We start from the raw sequence: 20,221 nt of genomic DNA on the forward strand, positions 1-20,221 counted from the left end.
TGCTCTAGACCTCCGATGTGTAGGACGTCCGATCACCAATATGCTAACATCGCTCTAGACCTCCGATGTGTGGGACCTCCGATATGTCGGGACTTTTGATTTGCGGGATCGCCGATATGCCGGGATGTTATGAAGTGCGATCGCCAATATGTGATGCGACCTTGATGTGTGATCGTCGATCGCTAGGTTGCTGGAACCTCCTATATGCCATGCTGCCTGATCTGCCGATTTGCAATTTGTGATATGCTCCCGGACCTCCGATATGCTCTTCTCCCTCATATCAAAAGCAACAGAACCCCTGAACTTCAACAGGCCATATCTTCTGATCCAAACGTCCATTTTTGGGCTCCCACATACCACTGGAAATCTTATTCCAAGCACTATCCAATGGAGAGGGTCCGATTTAGCTTTGAGAGCTTCTGTGGCTTGGAAGATGGCTTCATACTTCACTGCTCTTTTGCACTTTGGGTCACTGAAAACACATTTTGCAGTGAGTGACAACACATTGTTTAATACTAATTGGTCCATGATCTCTATTTAAAGAGAATGTGGGTCAGTTGTTGATGATCTATTGTGGGGAACTCTTATAATTCTTTTTTCTTTTGCATTAATATATTGCCTCAATTGGTTGCATTGGTTGGGGTCGTGCATTGTTTCCCTCTTTAAAGGTTTTAACTATGTAATACACTAGTGTATTAATCTTTAATCTATTTGTGTGAGTGGTTGCTTAATGTAATGTACCAAGGCAAAAATTCAAGCAAAAATTTCCACAATTTTTGAACCTTTTCTTTGACAATTTTCTACAAACACTTGGCATGCAAAATCTAAAAATTCCCTTGAACTATTAGTTCATAACTTCTGTCAAACATTTCATGAACAAACTTAGATAAATAACATCGTCTAAAATTCTGAGGCAAAATCTAATTTTTATTGAGTGGGATTTCCAATGATTACAAAGCTAGCTCAAGGAAAATGATGCAACAAAACTGTAGCTTGTTGACTTTAAATGTGAAATACACAAATGTATGTTGTAAATAATATTTTATTAATATATATGAAATGTACAAGTGATATTGAATGTTACAATGAGGCCCTGCTTATATACCTAGGCAGGTGTCCTTTCATGATTGGGCATGTCTTTTAGACATGCCTTTTCACTTAACTAATGACTATTTAAGATAATCATTATTTTGATTATTTATTATTTACATTTATTTATATTTATTTTATTTTATATAATTTATATTCGTAACATTGCCCCTTCCTTCAAAAGCTTTGTCCTCAAAGCTTATTGTTGACAGTTTCCTTCACCTTAATCCTGAACAATTTTCTTCACTTTGCTCACGTCATTTTTTTGATAAATGTGACTGGTCACTGGTACCAATTTTCTTCATTTTGCTTACGTCATTTTATTATTATTTTTATATAATTAAAAGAATTAAATTATATAATTAAATTAATTAAATTATATAATTAAATTAATTAAATTATATAAATAAATTAATTAAATTGTAACTATATAATTCATGAAATGGTAATTATATAACTATATAATTATATATAAGTTATATAAATATTATGATATATTATATAGGTTATCTATATATATATATTTCTGTCCATATATAAAAAGAATCGAGCTGTGACCATAGGTCACACCGTTTGACTGTGGATTAGATTGGTTGATCTGCGGTGAAAACCAAACATGGACGAGAATCGGGGTTTGTCGGATAGCGTCAAGGTAGTGGTAACAACGGAGGAGGCCTAGATCGAACAATGAGTAGGGTTCGGAATGGATTGGAGGTTCGGGTGACAACGGAAAGGTGGGAGACACGACTTGTGTAGGCCTGACAACGCGTGAAGATTGACGAGGGACTGTGGAGTAAAAATCAATTCCTTCATGCAAAGAACCAATCTCAATGGTAGTCTGAGTAGTACGAGACAACATTCTCCTTTCCCTTTCACAGGTTGTTCTCAACCTCCTAAAGGCTCTCGCACTGCTACCGAGATCCTTCTTGTATTTTCTTTTGAATACCTGAGTAAAATGGTTAACTAATCGATTATCAAAATCTTCACCACCGAAATTGGTATCTCCTATCATGACCTTGACCTCAAAGATAGTCTCTTCAATAGTTAATAGAGAAACATCAAATGTTCCCCCTCCTAGATCAAAAATCAAAATATTCTTCTCACCAACAGAGCTAGCCTTCTTGTCCAGATCAGAAGCAATTGTAGCTGCAGTTGGTTCATCACATTTAGTCCAGAAATGACGCTGACATCCTTTGTCGCTGTTACGAATATAAATTACATGAAATCAAATAAAAATAAATAATGTAAATAATAAATAATCAAAATAATGATTATGTTAAATAGTCATTAATTAAAGTGAAAAAGCATGTCTAAAAGACATGCCCAATCATGAAATGACACCTGCCTAGGTATATAAGTAGGTCCTCATTGTAACATTTATCATCACTTATGTATATATATATATATATATAATAAATTATTATTACAAATGCCTATTGTGTATTTTTACATTAAAGTCAAAAAGCTATAAGTTTTCTTCAGTGGTATCAGAGCCATGCGAGACCTTGAAAGTTATCTGCCGCACAATATAACCATGCGAGTCTTTGAACGTTGTTCGTTGCACAATATGCCATTACATTTACGTCTTGATTTTATTGAGCAATTTAGTAAAATTCAAGAAAAGCTTCAACAATGGGAAAAGTCATATGCAGAAGTTAAAGCACGTACAAAGGGAATAGATAATAAGGAAGATGATAGTGACAGTGAAAAAACAAAACAAGGTGAATCAGAGGAAGAAGTTTATGTAGATACCATAAGTCAACTTGAAGTAGGAGTCACTGAAAAATGTTTGGATTCAGAACTCCTCACTGTGGAAACTGCTGATATTAATTTGGAATTTGCAACAGATGAAGATTGTAATGGAGAACAATCATCTAATGCTTTGAAGCAAAGTAAGGATTTCATGCTAAAACCTAAATTGGAAAAGGAAGCAAGTGATACTCAAATGGGTTGTTGCTAAAAAACACCATGTCATGACATCCCAGAAGAATATCTCCACAAAAGAATAAAAATAGAGAAAGAAGAAAGTGATGTAAAAGTGAAGAAAGAAATAATTCAAATTTCTGATCCAGCAAAGACTATTGCAGAGCAATTATCATCTTGTCAATCGTTAGGGTTGAAAGTTACTAAAGATGAAGAAATGACAGAGAAGTTTGTTATACCTAACTCAAATACTGATAAAGGAATGGCTAAAAGGATTGACAAAAATGAATTCCAGGGAGATGTTCACAAAGATGATTCACCTTTAGAAGTTGTAATTACTGGAGGTCAACTAGTCTCTAGATCTGAAGTTAAACGAGAGGTAAATGAAGTTAATGAAGTCGCCAGCTTAAGTCAAGATGCTGGTTTAATGAGGATTATGGATAAGCATGTCATTACAGGTTGCTCTAATTATGTTAGTTCAAACTCTTCCTTCAATCAAAGTGCAGAGGTGATAGAAACAAAGTTGGGTACAACTCAAGTTTTCAAAATGGAATCAGTGGATGATAAAATAACACTTCTTGCCATTGTTTCTCTTAATGAATTCATGAAGTTTAAGGAAGATAAGACAAATGACAATGTAAAAGTAGATGTAGTGCAATGCAATAAGCCTAAGGAAAATCGATCAAATGACAGTGTAAAAGCATATAAAAATCATAAAGAAGGTTTGCTACAAGAGAAGGAAATTGACTTAGGTGACTTGCAGTCCAAGTGGAGCAATGCTTTCTTACACAAGCACTTCAATTATGGAAGCTCGTGTTGTTATGGGAAAGAAAATCAATGCTGGCAATGAACACACTGAAAACTTCAAAAGCGAATTAGCAGAGTCAAATGAGGCAAATGAATTACAAGTAGGAAAACAAGTTAAACTATTGCGAGATGAAAAACTTTGGGAATGATATCTGTAGTTGAATGCATATATTTCTGTTATGGCAACTGCCTTCTTTAAAAGTGGTGGGATAGCTCATTAAAAGTGGTGGGATAGCTCAGACAAACAATTAGTCTAAGGTTGTGGAGGTTAAGGGAAGAGTGAGGCTAGCTGTTTTTGAAAAGTTCCTTCAGGAGCTACCTAAGCTCCCACCAACTAGCCTTCCCAACGCTCCTCCTCTCCCCACAATTCCTCGCGCTTACCACAAACCTCGACGCCTGCTCGACCGCCATACCCTTGCTACACCATCACCTGCATGTTGTCGTTCATCACCTACATGATGTCAACACACTTCGGGACGGTTCCTTGCGTCATCTGTCTTGTTGTCATGTGCCAATTATATTAATTCTAATACACAGACAACAGTCTCCATTGATTTTTTCCTGCCGGAAAGGCGTTATGCCGGTGTGTGATACGGGTGTGAGATGTCACGTCTTTTGAAAGTGGATCACCTTATGATATTATGATGACTGTATGATTATAACTTAATACTATTATAACCCGGTGATAAACTATAACGATTATAACTTAATATGAATATAATCACTTTGATACCATACAATTATATTATATAATCATAAACTAACTAATTAATTTATATAATTTAATTAAATAGTTTATATAATTTAATTAATTCAATTAATTTAATTTTTTTTCCAAGGGAATATCATTGATGAGTTATACATGCTGCAGCGATTGCCAAACTATACAATATATACATGGATTTTTGGTGGGTAATATAGCTATACATGTCGAGGCGATTGACAAAAATGACAAGAGAAAAATGAAGAAAATTGTTCGCGATTAAGTTGAAGAAAATTGTCAACAATAAGCTTTGAGGACAAAGCTTTTGAAGGAAAGGGCAATGTTACAAATATAAATTACATGAAATCAAATAAAAATAAATAATGTAAATAATAAATAATCAAAATAATGATTATGTTAAATAGTCATTAGTTAAAGTGAAAAGGCATGTCTAAAAGACATTCCCAATCATGAAAGGACACCTGCCTAGGTATATAAGTAGGTCCTCATTTGTAACATTTATCATCACTTGTACATTATATATATATATATATATATATATATAATAATAATAAATTATTATTACAAATACCTATTGTGTACTTTTACATTAAAGTCAACAAGCTATAAGTTTTGTTGCTTCAGTAGCGTGCCTCTGAGAGTCATTGAAATATGCAGGGACTGTAACAACAACATTCTTGATGGTAGTTCCCAGATACGCTTTAGCAATATCCTTCATTTTAGTTAGAACCATCGAAGAAATTTCCTCTGCAGCGAATTGCTTTTCTTCTCCTTTGTAAGTAACAACAATCATAGGCTTCTCCGCTGGCCCAGAAATGACTTTGAAGGGCCACAACTTCATGTCATTCTGGACTATTGGATCGGAGAATCTCCTTCCAATAAGATGCTTTGCATCGAAAACTGTGTTCATGGGATTCAAAACAGTCATCACTTCTTCGACAGTTTCCAATCCAAGTGACAAGGGAGTGACATCAAGAAGCAAAAGGTTTTGCACCTTCTCATTTCCTTCTCCACTTAGAATTGCAGCTTGAACTGCAACACCATAAGCAACAACTTCGTCGGGATTGATACTCTTGCAGAGCTCCTTTCCATTGAAGAAATCCATCATACTGTCCGGTATTCTATTACTTCTAGAGTCAATGTGCTGTGGAGATTTGCCAACATCAATATAAACTGGGCGTGTTTTGATGTTTGGACTTGGGTCTACATGGAACTTTTGGAAATTTTCTCTACGGGGAGATACATCTGCTTGATGAATATCATCTTCAGTAGCAATTGAAACCTTTCCACCAGTTGGATCCAACAACAAAATTGTTCTTTTCTGGCTTACATTTTCAGCTTTCTCAAGTTCCTTTCTCTGCACCTCCTTCTTCTCCTCAGGTGATAACCAAGAGTTCCCATCGATATCTAAGTAATCACTTTGATTGTCAATAATAGTTGTCTGTGACTTTTCATTGCGGTCGTAAGCTAGAAGTTTATTCTTCAAAACATTCACTTTCTCTTCTGATTCTGATATCTGTTCATCTTCTTGTTTCTCAAGGTAGTCTTCATTCACATCATCTTCATATGGATCATCATCTTGATCTACATAATCCTCATCTACATCACCTTCATCTGGATCATCATCTTGATCTATATCATTCTCATATTCATCATTATCTATTACATCTTCATTTTCATTATCATCATTTTGATCAAAATCTTCTTCTCTGGCTTCACCTTGTTTCGTTTCTTCACCATCGTTGTCATCTTCCTTACTATGGATTTCTGCATAACTTTTCTTTAGACACGCTGTAATTTCTGCACATGATTTTTCTTATTGCTGAAATGCTTCTTGAATTTTACTAAATTGCTCAATGAATTCAGTGCAAAAACTTAACGACATGTTGTGCGGCGGATAACATTCAAAGACTCGCATGGCTCTGATACCACTGAAGCGACACAACTGTAGCCTGTTGACTTTAAATGTGAGTTACACAAATCTAAGCTGTAAATAATGTTTTATTAATATATATGAAATGTACCAGTGATATTGAATGTTACAATGAGGCCCTGCTTAGATACCTAGGCAGGTGTCCTTTCATGATTTGGCCTTTTCACTTAATTAATGACTATCTAAGATAATCATTATTTTGATTATTATTATTTACATTTATTTATATTTATTTTATTCTATATAATTTATATTCATAACAGAAAACCTGGGACTCGCTCCAGCATATGTCAAACATCTGATTTTTTTACAATAAGTTCTGGGCAACTCAGCCTCCTGGACAGGAGTCTTCTATAGCACTGGAAATGGGAATCTCTGCCTCCTATAATCTGCTCCAATTCCGGAAGTCTGAAAGATGCCAACCATAGGAGAATTGAACAACCAGTAGAGTGTATTCGGCCTGCTTTCTTCTGCTAGTATATCAGCCTTCAAGACTGGAATTCAACACTTGCTTGGGCCCAAACAAATTCTGGAATATTCGTGGCAATACAAGTAACTTCAAATATGAGATTAGATGTGGAAATATGAGACCTGAAAACAGTGAATTTCGGCTCACCAATTAAAATGAATTCGGCCTCAAGTTCAGCCCAAATACTGAAGGTAACCTTGGGCACGAAATTTTGGAAATGCATCAAATAAATCAGTCTTCACTTCTCTGGTAGAAACCCTGCTTCAGAGACAAATAATTGCTAGAGTTCGATCAGCCTTTGGTGCAAATATTATGAAGTAAAACCCTGATATGCTTGGCTGAGTGAGAAGTATTGTGGATCCAATTCGGCCTCTGTATTTCCTGAATGAATTCAGCCCTCTTGATCTGGTAACAACCACTGGAAAATGCTCAATGAATAAGGCTGTGTGAATACCCCTGGAAACAATAACTCGACCCTAACACAAATTGTTCTCTTGGGCACTGAGATAACACTGCCTTGCCAATAGATTGTCCAGAATTTGGCCCTCTGGGAAATAGATATTCGGCCTTTTTGGAGAAGAATAGATCAGCCCTTGAAGGAAAATGTAGCACTGAAAAACTTCGACTTCTTGCAATGAGAAACCTTGTCTTCCTGCAATAACAAATTTGCTCCACAATACTGAAGTTCCTCTGAAAAAAACTTGTTAGATCTTCAGGAATAACACTGGAAAATAATCCAACTAGGGTGGCAATAACGTCCACCGAAGAAGGAAAGACTAGCTAGGGTGGCAAGAGATCCGCTGAAACTAATGCGAGGATTTCACTTGAAACCCTCGAGGCTGAAACTTGCTTGAGCTTCTCTACAATAGCAATGAGAAATGATGGAATAGAATGATTAACAAATGAGTCCACCCTCCTTTTATAACTTTTCATTGAGTCCTCTGCAAGCTTTTAGATTCCCTTTTTAGTATTATTTTATTGGTGCGGGCCACTTTCCACTAAGTGACCTTTTGTGTCATTTTTCTAATAAAATAAGGAGTTGTCTATAATGCGACTTTTTGGAGATTCTGGTGACGGAATCCGGCGGAAGAAATTGAGGTTAAATCTTGATTTGTTGCAGTTAAAATGGTTTTTTAACTGCATATTTGGATTCAGCACCCTGGAAAACCCCTGGGACACTCTGATTGTGCAGGAACTAGCTATCAAACTTGCGATTCCAATAAATTGCTGCCGGATTTTGACCGGAAAAACCCACCGAAAAAGCTTCCAAAAAGTCGCATTATAGACAACTGCATAAAATAATATTTACCCCTTTTTATTAATTATAATTAGCCTTTTATAAAATATCAGCAAAATTGGGCAAAACGCTTTAGTAATTTCCCTCTTGCTAGCCTAAGGAAGATAGTTAGGCAAGCAGGAAGGAAATTTATGCACTCACAAAATCTGGGACATTACACTTAAGGTGTTCAACCTGTGTGGAAATTCCCTCTTTTGTCATACAAATTATTGAGAGTAATCATTAACCTATCTTACCTCAAGGCATCAATACCTCTGGACTTTGCAAGTTGTATCACTACCCTGCAATGGTGACACCCAAAATATATGCAAACATGCTCTAGAGGTTAATTTAACACATTAACATAACTGCCAAGTTACATGACAACATTGTCAGCATTTACTTCCATACGCAAATGACGCAAACTATTAATCGCTTGAAGATCCACATCTACACATTAGGTCTGGTCAACCCTAGTCATCTTTTGGTTGACCCCAAATACATTCTAAAATATAGTCTTGTCACAATCTAATATATAACTCAAAAATTTGGGACACTGCATTAATCCTTTCCATTGACCAAAATGGCAATAGCCGATTTGACATCTGTTTAATAGGTCCATGTTTCGATTTTGCTGTTTTATAAATAATTCTGTTTACAAACTTTGCATGGTCTGACCTTTTTATGACCATTAATTTTGTTTGTCAGTTACCATAAACCTTTCTGCTCATTGGTCCCACTATAGCACATCAATGTCCACATCTATACCATATTTTTTTTATAATGTACTTCTAAAATTATGTACCTGGTTCTCATTATTTTTTCATAAAATGTTCAGGGATATCTTGCCATTCGGAAGTGTTCCAAGTCCATTTTAGTTGAATATTTCTTCTTATGACTTAGATGCAAATGTAGATAGATAACAATATATAATTAGAATGCTCAAAACTGCTAATACAGCATTTTCATTTCATTATGTCACACATCACTAATATGGGCATTATAGGCTTACTGAAGGCAGTTTCTTTACAGTCATAGAACACCCAATATCATATTTCAGATTATTTGTTTTCTGTTGTATGATAGTACTTTCTATATGATCAATTCTTGATTTTTCTGAATGGATGCCATCACCTTATTTATGCTATCCAGTTTTTGTTCAGTTACTCTTTTAATTCTTTTATTTTAAATCAGATCTATTTGGAGACTATATTTTGATCTGAAAATATATATGACAGGTGTCCGAAGCTATTGCATCAGTCAATTCACGGAGATTATTCATTGAGGCTTTAGTTCCACATTTTGGAAGACCATTGGAGGCAGAAACAGTATGGTTTTCTATTTAGTTTCTTTGAACAAACATTTCTAACTTTTACTGTCTTAAAAGTTCAATTAGACAAGGTTATAATTGTTAGCTTTATCAGGCGTTTTGCAGGAGGGTGTCCATCCTTGCTGCATCAGGGAACTTCTCCTTTCTGGTATGGTACATGGGACATTTAAGATTATCAGAGCTTTATTATGTAACTTTCGAAGAAGTCATAAATAGCTTAAACCTGTGGGCAAGATTTTTGTGCTCTTTCACATTTATGCCATACATAATTGATCAGTCCTACATGTAAAAATACTAATAACTATCACTCAATTGAACATCGTAAACAGTGATGAGGTAATCATCTTTCAAAGCATACATAACTTCTATCATTTTCATTTTCACTGAGAATGCCTAATTCAGAAGGCAAATGGGAATACTTCATTTTCATTCTTCTTTTTCCAAGAGAACATGTGCGCAGCATGTAGTCAACTTATACACAAGTAACGTAAGATACCCCCCTAGGAATATCTCAAAAATTCTCACTAAAATTTCTGAGTATGTTTAATTTTGTCACTGAGGTAGTTTGTCAAACAGTTTGCTTGTATAAGGCTGTAGGTGCATTTTCTTTGTATTTTATTTTTAAATAAACATGCACAGTGATATATGGATACCCAGAGATACTTCACAACAGCAGCATTCAGTTTATAATGAACTCAGAATTTGTACATACCATTGATAAATATATGCAACAGCAATATGAAGGAAAAGTACATGAGTAGATGGCAGCACACTTTCGTCAAAATGTAGGTGTTTAATACACAGAAAACACTCAGCTTCAAGTCTGATATAGAGAATCTTCCTAAACAACAGTCCAACTCAGCCTCTGAGGTACAAAACTTAGACACCAAAGAGTAGTAACCTTGGGCCCCTGAAACAATGGCACACAGTTCCTCTGAACTGATATATATGACACACAAATTGACCATCGAACAGCAGAACAGCTGTTCTATCCACACATTAAACTCGGCCTTTGATAGATGAAAGATATGCCCAGTAAAGCAAGGGTTCTTGGCCAGCAAGAAGGAGGGGATCTCGGCCTCTTTTTTTTATGTGTAAACTCAGCTCAACCTAGCTGAGAACTCGGCCACCCAACAGTAGACATAAACTTGGCCCAATACTCCAGCGACGCAGTGATAACTCGGCTTCCAAGATGAATGCTTCTTGGTATGCAAAAAAAGAATAAGGAATACCAAAATATGACTTATCAAATCAACTGATAACACCTCTAAACTTATTGCATTTCTGCCATGGCCTTCTTCTCCATCAACAATGAAGTGCAATGTCGGAATATGAGTGATTTGGCTTCAATACTAGCTAGGGTGTATAGTTCCAACACCAAAACCAGTAACCAAAATGAGGGTTTCCAAAAACCCTAGTCTCTCTTCTCTAGAGCTCTCCAAAATCTATTTTCCAAGTGATCAAAATGCAAGAATGAGGAGAGACTTTTCATTTCCTCTTTTTACAACTCACTTGACCTTTTTGTCACCTTTTTATCTTTTATTTTAATAAAGTCACTTTAGTGGTTTTTATCACTTTATAATTTAAAAGTGACTTTCCATTAGCCTAAGATCCATGCCCCCCTTTTCTCCACTTCACTTTTATAATGTTTTCTCCTAGGCGAATGGTGGTCCCTTGATTAATTTTCCCATCCTAGCCTACGAGAACTTAATTAGGCTAGTGGAATCTTCCTCTTATATCTCCTAAATGGATTTCTAGGCATGGATTAATGGGGGGATTTGACAGAAAGAATGGGCTAGGTCTGTGCTCTTGTCCCTAGACCCTTTTTGGATGTTAACCTTGGCTTCTAGACCCATGGGATCTCTTTTACTGACCCTTTTGGCTTTAGGGATGGTACTTCATGGGAAACCTTGATTTTGGTTGCGTGGTCCCGCTCCCTCATCCACATATATTGTTCCATTGCCACTCGTTATGACCCCAATCATCATTTATCCCACCTGGGTCCACATTCCTCACTGGGTCCACATAGGGTTAGCTTTCCCCTTCCCCTTGCCCACACCTTGGGTCGGGCCTGGAATGATGCCCCAGAGGTTGATAAATCTAAAAAGAAAAGTAAAAGCATAGTTGGCGACACTCAACAGGAAATTTACCACAAAATGCAAAAGATAGTCAGGACAAACACATTTAGGACGTGGGCAAATACCAATACATGAGCTCTACCCGATCATCATGGCCATCACCCTGGTTCCTACAAGTTCTTTGAGCCTCCGTCATCATATAGGAACCCATGATTGTCCCAACCCCTGGTGGGCAATGAACCGCTGTACCTTAAAAGGGGGTATCCACTGCTATATCTCACACATCATGCTCTTACCCCTTGAGCCTTGAGCAGTTAATTAAAGAAAAATCATAAAAAGTCAAAAGACATATAAAGAAGGGTGGAAAAATCAAGGTTGGGGCACCTCATGTACCACGATTTCTCCCTCTACATTATATACCCAAGTGTGGGCTTCCCTTTTTCTAGCTATCCTTTTCATTCCTTGCTCCATTCTTCTCTTTATCACATGCCACCACCTTTTAAAGGATGTACCTTGGACATATTATCCCCTTTAGGAGTAGAAACCACCTAATATGATACTTGGTTAACCCCATTTGGAGTTTGGAGACATTAGCACCTGCCAAATCCCATTATGGAAGGACAGGCCGTTATGAAGTTCCCACCTGTGGTCCATGGTTTGTAAGCTTTTTTACTCGATTTCCTTGATGACTTGTTGTACTGGAAGGTTAGGGGACACATTGGATCTTATGCACGATTGTAGGTGGTTACCATGTTGGGTTTGGTCTCCCTATACGGGGTCCTAACCCTTCAAAGGGCTACATTGGCACATGTAGGGTGTGTGTTGAGAGCCATGGGCCTCCACAACAATAGACAACACTCCATGGATCCCCATAGACGTTTAGAGATTTCTTGAGATTCACCCATTGGATGAGGAAGATGCACCTGGTTCACCTTTGCCCAACTTGCCCCATAGTTGTGCCATGCACTTGACAGATGACCCAGGACTTGCATGTTGATTTGGCATCACTTACACCATCATCTGAGTCCTCACAAATGGTCTACAATCATCTTCGACTTACTTGGAGACTGATGAGGTCACTTGTGTGCCCTCACAGCCATTGGGAGCACCACAAGTTTATTATGTGGAAAACACAGGGCCAACCCCTTGTCCATTACTTTTGGAAGTCCAACTCATCATTTTGGCACTTATGGATTTCATCAGGCCTCTTAGAGAGCCCACTGACATGCATTATTGATTATTCGACCCCTTGGGAGGCTTATTATTTTATTTATGAGCTAGTTTGGCGGGCTTGTCACCAATAGATAGTTATTTGCTCATTATTTTAGTTAGTGGGCTAATGTAGGCTCAAATTAAGTAATTCAAATTCCTAATGAGTGTATAAATAGGAGAGACATGAATCCATTTGGATGATCACTTTGGGTTGGATCATTCTTCTCTCTTGAGAATTTCATATTTATTTCTTGGAGGATGGATGAATATTGATGGTTGGATTGGGTTACCTTATCTTGGAGCTTTTTTATTGTCAAATTGTTGATGGTTGGATATGTTCTCTTACATGTAAGTACATACATTTAATGCTATTCTTGTTTAACTTTGTCATATGCATTGGAATGGGATTTTTGCTATACTAGGGTAATTGTTGCATTGCATAATTGCGAAATTGTGGAATTATTGTTTCTATATAGCATCTCTCAATGTGTGGGCCATGTATGTTGAATGATCTCTCCTAGGGATAATTTTACCATTGACTTTATCTTGATAAGCAATCTCTTTTTGAAAAGCGAAGTATAAATCTTTGAGGTCACTTATTCTTGCGCTAAAGGCCAAGTGAAGTAGTCCTTGACGCCTCCTTGACTGAGAAACGAAGTCCTTTCTCATTATTTTCCTAGACTCCATTCTCCCCAAGGGATTAGGCACTGGTCTACCAATAGGTGGTCACTCGAAGAACCATTTTTCTTCACCTTTCCCTTTCTCTTCTAGGTCTAGCCAAGTTGGGTCACCTAGGGCATCACTTTCTCGACAAAGTAGCCATAGAAAAAATTCGATCTCCTAGCCTCTACTGCGTTGGTGTGTCCTCAAGGCCTCCTCCAAATTTGAAGAAATTCCGACGATGGGATTGTGAGATATCCCAAGCCCTAGCTCTGAGATCAAACTTTGCCCTGGTGTTCCCTAGGCTAGTACCTCATAGGATCAATTTGACACCTTTAAGTGGAAATTCTTGTTTTGATCCTTTCCCCTTCCTTGTCTGGGTTAAGATCATCATTGGTTGCTAAACTCCCTCCCCTTAACCTAGGCTGGGTCCACTTGGTCCCATGTGGTCCCATACCTTTGAAAAGTCAAGTCTTCAAGAACCACTTGGGATACCAAGTTCAATAAGGATTTTAGGGATTGGGAAACTCCTTTACAAGTCATATCCCCTCAACCTAGCCCTTAAATCCTCACCTCCTTCTCCTAGAAAGCTTTGTACCTTGCTTAAAGAGCAAGTAAGCTCCATTCTTGACCTCCTTCTAGGAAAAGAATCATTAAGGTCACTTCACATCCATTTGTTGATTCATCCTTCATAAGTGACTTTCCATATACCGGGTGTCCTCCCACCAGTGAAAGTCCGTAAAGGGTAGGGAGTCTTAGCTTTGGTGACGGTGAGCTAAGTCTCCATTGTTGCCCTTGATCTAGTAGTTGTCCCTTAAGGAGTCCCTTTTAGCCCCCCTGCTAGTTTGAGTGGTAACATTTTGGCGCCGTTGCTAGGGACACGAAACATATGTTTTGTTTCCCATATGACATATTGTCATATCATTGTTGGCGACTCCATTGGAAGAACGAAGCCCTAGTTCTTCATTGATCTCTAAAGTCAATGCTTGTAGGGTGAAGCAAGCATTTGTCAAGGCAATTTCATTCACCCTGGTGACTCCCATGTCATTAAGGACCCAACAACATGTTGACCACATATAATCCCGCCATAAAAGTGACAGGGATCGCGTAGTATCCCTCATCAAAATGCATGAAGAATATGCCAATGCTTGATGGGGATCCACATTCTGCAACATTCATAAGGTATCTTAAAAAGCAAAATATAACTCAAACTTGTGACCAAATGGAAATATTTGCCCTATCCATTGCCCCAAATACTGATTGGCTTGAGTCATATGAACTTAAAAGCATTTTTTCTCTTCCAATGTTTATTACGCACTTCTTGTTACATGAAGGGTCGGGTTTCCAATCTCATGAAGGTATATGCCAAATGTTAGATGTGGCCCTTTCGAGAGGAGGAAGTTATTGAATATGTGTTATGAATATAATTCATGATAAGTAATTAAATAAAATAAATATAAATATTAAATAATTAAATATTTATTAGGTTAAATAGTCATTAAATTAAGTGAAAAGGCATGTCTAAAAGATATGCCCATTCACGAAAGGACACCTGCTTAGGTATATAAATGTGGGTCTTCATTGTAACATTCATCACTTGTACAATTTTATATATTAATAAATTATTATTTTAAATACCTCGTGTATTTTAACATATTAAGTCTTTAAGCTATTAGTTTTCTTGCTTCAGCCATAGTTTTTATGCTTTAGTGGTATCAGAGCCATGGCACACGATATAATCATGCGGGTCTTTGAATGTTGTTTGTTGCACAATGTGCCATTACATTCACATCTTGATCACATTGAACAGTTTAGTAAAATTCAAGAAGTATTTCAGCGATTTGAAAAATCATGTGCAAAAGTTTTAGTATGTCGAAAGAAAAGTTGTGCAGAGGAAGATGATAGCGAAAGTGAAGGAACAGAACAAGGTGAAGCATTAGATAATTATAATGTTGAAGATGAAGCTAATGCAGATCAAGATGATGATCCAAATGAAGTTGATGTTGAAAGTAAAGGAGGAGCAGATACCGAGCCAAAAAGAGATATTAGTGATCAAAGGGTTGAGAGTGAACAAAGGGGACTATATCTAGAATTTATGATACATGATGAAGTGGATCGGTATGAATCAAATGAAGAACAACAATATGAGCAAAGGCAAAAGGAGAAACTAGTAGGCCCTACCTTAGAGTTGGAGTTTCCATTATGCCCACCTCCAGGGCAGCCAGACAATATGAATATTATGCGAGTGTCAAATATCATGGGAATTGAGCCAAAACCGTTTGACCCAAAGACATTTGTTGAAGAGGAAAATTTTGAGATGGATGAGTATGGAACTAAGAAACAGTTTAGATTGGATGATAATATAGTGCGATGGAGGAAGGTCCAAAACCGTAATGGTACCATTTCTTATGAAATCAATGCTCACTTTGTGAGATGTTCAAATGGCAGTTTGCAATTGCTTATAGGGAATGAGGTGCTTGATCTAAATGTTCAAGATGCAAGTCATGACCAGGCTCGTCTCTTTTTACGCCATGGAAAGGGAATCCTACAATCTCAAGGACTGTTTCCGTATAACAGTGATTTCCATTGCCAAATTCAAAGTTGCAGCCCTAATCCGTCGAGGTACGAACATAACCGCTACCCCTCCAACAATGGTAACAAATCGACTTCCCCTTCTCGTTCACATGTTTCTTATGGCAAAGCCCTAAGTCCGAGCCCTAGGGCTTCTAATTGGGGTAACAGTTCAAAAGAGATTCATGATGAAAATCCAGGAGAGGGGGGGACATTCTTCTGTATGAAAGAAGGCATAGTAGGAGTCTTGTTTTAGAATATGAAACAAGGCCCAATTTAAACAACAACCATAGACAGAGGTTCGAGTGTCGAAGCCCTGATCCCCCGAGAAATAATTATGGGTTCTACGATAGACGTTGGAGTCCAAACCTTAATGACGGACGACGCACTGTAAACCCTAATTTTGATAATAAGTCACGGCATCGAGATCACAGGGCAAGTCCGAGTTATCATCCTTACCATCCTTCTGCCGGGAATCATCCCTTGGCATTTCTAGACAGAGTTGATTGTCAGCGTGGGCATGGGAATGAACAACCTGAGAGCAATGAGGATGACTCTGCATCGTGCTCCAGTGAAAACGAAAAGCTGAAGACGAAAATGAATCAACTAAGGAAAATGATCGTGTCATTGGCAGCTCGTGCCTCCAACAGAATGTGTCCACTGTTCAGACAAAACCGACGGTGGCCAGAGCAGAAATTGTTTAGACATGGCTTGGAGGAATTGATCAGCGCGTATTTTTTCAACAACGCCCAGCTACAGGATGACTTGTTTTTTTTCTTTTCTTTTTGTGTCGCGACCCCCATTACTCGTCCCCGCTGTCTGAGTGCTGCATTTCTGCACCCACTACACAAGATGGCTGACATCGCTTTCCCTAACTGACAAACAACAGAGTGGACAACTGCAGTGAAATTAGAGGTAATTCGATGATTCGATATGGCAGTCAACGGGCTACATAACCAGATGCCGGATCAAAGCGATAAGTCGTAACCTTTAGTTAATGCGTTACTAGACTATACGTAAAAATAGTTATATATATTTTATATATATATATTTTTTTTTTGTTGATAAGTGGGTGAATCCTGAAAATCACTCTTACCCTGTGGCTGAGAGGCCACGACTCAGGGGCATCTAAGTCGTCAAAATCACCCGGGGATCGCACCCAGCCTGAGCCGCACCAGCGGAAACCATGTTGGATTTTTTGGTATCAGCGAGACTAGAACCGGTGACCTTTGCTTGCGGAGCGCCTTAACAGCGCACTTCTTCACCAACTGTTCTAAATCTCTTTGATTATATTTTATATAAATTATAATTACATAAAAAAAAAATAGACATAACCCTGGGTTCAAAAGTAGAGATAACCTTGGACTCAAAATAGAGTTATTAGCGAATTATAGGCGTTGAGCCACCAGTGATGGAGACCTTCCACCTTCCATATGCCGAGACGACAACTGCAAAGACAATTGCTAGCAATATAGCTTTGAGGACAAAGCTTCTGAAGGAAGGGGCTATGTTATGAATATAATTCATAACAAGTAATTAAATAAAATAACTATAAGTATTAAATATTAATTAGGTTAAATAGTCATTAAGTTAAGTGAAAAGGCATGTCTAAAAGACATGCCCATTCACGAAAGGACACCTGCTTAGGTATATAAATGCGGGTCCTCATTGTAACATTCATCACTTGTACAATTTTATATATTAATAAATTATTATTTTAAATACCTCGTGTATTTCAACATATTAACTCTTCAAGCTATCAACTTTCTTGCTTCAGCCATAATTTTTATGCTTCAATATGGTTTTATGCTTGAGGAAGAGTGTCTTATTGATGCATACTTTAAGGATAGTGTCAAAGAAGAGCCCCATGAATTGGAAAGCATGTCCTCTAAGGATAATGAGGAAGATCTCAATCCTGAGAGCCTTCAGGCATTGCAAGAATGGATGATGGAATATGAAAAGTCTTGCAAGAAACTAATAGCCACATATAAATCCCAAGAGTTTTTCTCCTAGTATTGTGAGCAATCAGAAAGGCTCCGTAACAAGAAGAGTGAATATAAAGAGATTCCTACAGATGACCTTCTTCTTGAGGCATTTTATCAAAATCATGTAGTAAATACCTTTGAGATCATTCTTCGGGAACGAATGAAGGAGGAAAAGTCCTCCCTGTCTAAAGAAGAGAATGAATGGCATCCTAACGAACACCAAATATATAACGAAGAATGGGAGGATTCTAAAGAAGATCGTGATAGTCAAATAAACAAAGAATCTATGAGTGATTTTTGGGCTGTTGATTGGGGAATTAGGTATGATTATAGGAATGAAGACCCCATGGTTTCTCAAGTCCATAAGAATGAGCTCAGGGAAGAATAAAATGCTCCGCCCCTTTTGAATAACAATGTTGGTCCTTATAAAGCCCTTCCTAGTGGTTGGAAAGGTCTCTTCTTTATGTTCCAAGATGATTCAATCAAAGAAGAGCCTTCCAAGATTGTGGGAAATTCTGATGATTCTAATATAGAAGAAATTGAGGAAGATGCTTCCCTAGGCCATGCCACTGATAAAGGGTTTTTCTTCATGTTTGAGTGTTCCTCCCTTGCCCTGGAAATAGATGTTTGTGATGATGTTCATTCTAGTCTTGATGAAGAGTTGCTTTCCCCTATGAAGAACCAGGAATCATGGTTTTTCCCCAAATACAATGATGAGTCCACTTCTTGTTTTCCCAATGACCAAAATAACATCATCCTAAACATGTCTGAGTCTTTCACTCCTTCTTACCCTAAGGATGATAGGCCCGAGATAGTTCTTCATCAAAGATTCATATACTTGGTCATTGACATTTCCATCTCCTGGTTGGAGGATCAAATCCAATCCTCTTGACTAGTGTCTTTTCCTTCTTCCAGGGTTCCTTTCTATGGCATATGGGTCTCTTGTTTTCCCACCTCCCTCCCTCGCAACCCCTCATATCATTATTCCCATTTGTATTGTCAATTTCGCTGCAAAAATAATCATGGAAGCATGCGTTCTTGTATTGATCAATTGACATTGTATGTTATGCATGCTAGAGTAGGATGTCACATGTTTATTTTGCATTAGAACTAACCTCATATGATATTTCTCATGGTAGATTAGATGCATTTAAAGTAAAATTTGCATATTTTATTTTTCTGCCAATTTTACGGCCTAACACTAAGCATGGGTGATCATAAGACACTGTGAAAAACATGTTGCCTCGTGGGTTCAATCGTTGATATGTGCAGGTAGCAGGTCCGCGATAACCAAGACATTGCTGCAGTTTTCGTGACCTCCCATTTGAGTAGCTTCGTCAACTTCTTTGAGATATTACGTCTTAGTTGGAGCCAGATGTTACCCACTATTTTGTGGGTGGTATCGCTAGGAGAAATTTTTTTCTCCTAGATGGTTCTCAGCCAGTAGCCAACAACCCCTTGCAGCCACCAACTAGCTTGTTGTGCCATTTCTCCACCACTTGAGCCAGCCATGTGGTCCCTCACCCATCTGCCATGATCGTATGTTTGAAGGTGGGCCTCCCGAACCTAAAGTTATGCCTTGTCATTTGGTAATTGAGTATTGTAGTTTGCTTATCATGGATGCTTTTGGGCATCAATTAATGGAGGGATTCAGTAGAAAGAATGGACTAGGTCTGTGCACTTGTCCCCTAGACCCTTTTTGGATGTTAACCTTGGATTCTAGTCTCGTGGGATCTCTTTTACTGACCCTTTTGGCTTTAGGGATGGTACTTTATGGCAAACCCTGATTTTGGTTGCGTGGTCTTGCTCCCTCATCCACATATATTGCCCCCTTTCCACTCATTATGACCCCATTAATCATTTCTCCCACATGGGTCCGCATTCCCCACTAGGTCCACATAGGGTTAGCTCTCCCCTTCCCCTTGCCCACACCTTGGGTTGGGCTTGGAATGATGCCCTAGAGGTTGATGCAGCTAAAAAGAAAAGTAAAAGCATAGTTGGCCACACTCAACCGGAAATGTATCACAAAATGCAAAAGATGGCCGGGACAAACACATTTAGCACGTGGGCAAAAGCCATACGTGAACTCTACCTGATCATCATGGCCATCACCTTGGTTCCTACAGGTTCTATGAGCCTCCTTCATAATTTAGGAACCCATGAT

At 37.9% G+C, this 20,221-nt stretch overlaps 1 protein-coding gene across 12 annotated transcripts in view; it reads left to right on the forward strand.

Moving 5' to 3' along the window:
- LOC149180341 (BRCA1-A complex subunit BRE-like protein) overlaps positions 1-20,221 on the forward strand; it is a 359,353-nt gene that overhangs the window by 191,759 nt on the left and 147,373 nt on the right. For all 12 annotated transcript variants that reach the window (XM_089416041.1, XM_089416035.1, XM_089416036.1 and 9 more), the window contains 2 exons: positions 9,460-9,549; positions 9,646-9,699. In XM_089416041.1, the coding sequence (XP_089272167.1) occupies positions 9,460-9,549; positions 9,646-9,699 (144 nt within the window). The remainder of the gene's footprint in view (positions 1-9,459; positions 9,550-9,645; positions 9,700-20,221) is intronic.

Source organism: Pinus tabuliformis, chromosome 3_2, assembly GCF_031772625.1.
Source record: "Pinus tabuliformis cultivar Carrire ecotype Pingquan chromosome 3_2, CPIR1, whole genome shotgun sequence".
NCBI classification, from domain to species: domain Eukaryota; kingdom Viridiplantae; phylum Streptophyta; class Pinopsida; order Pinales; family Pinaceae; genus Pinus; species Pinus tabuliformis.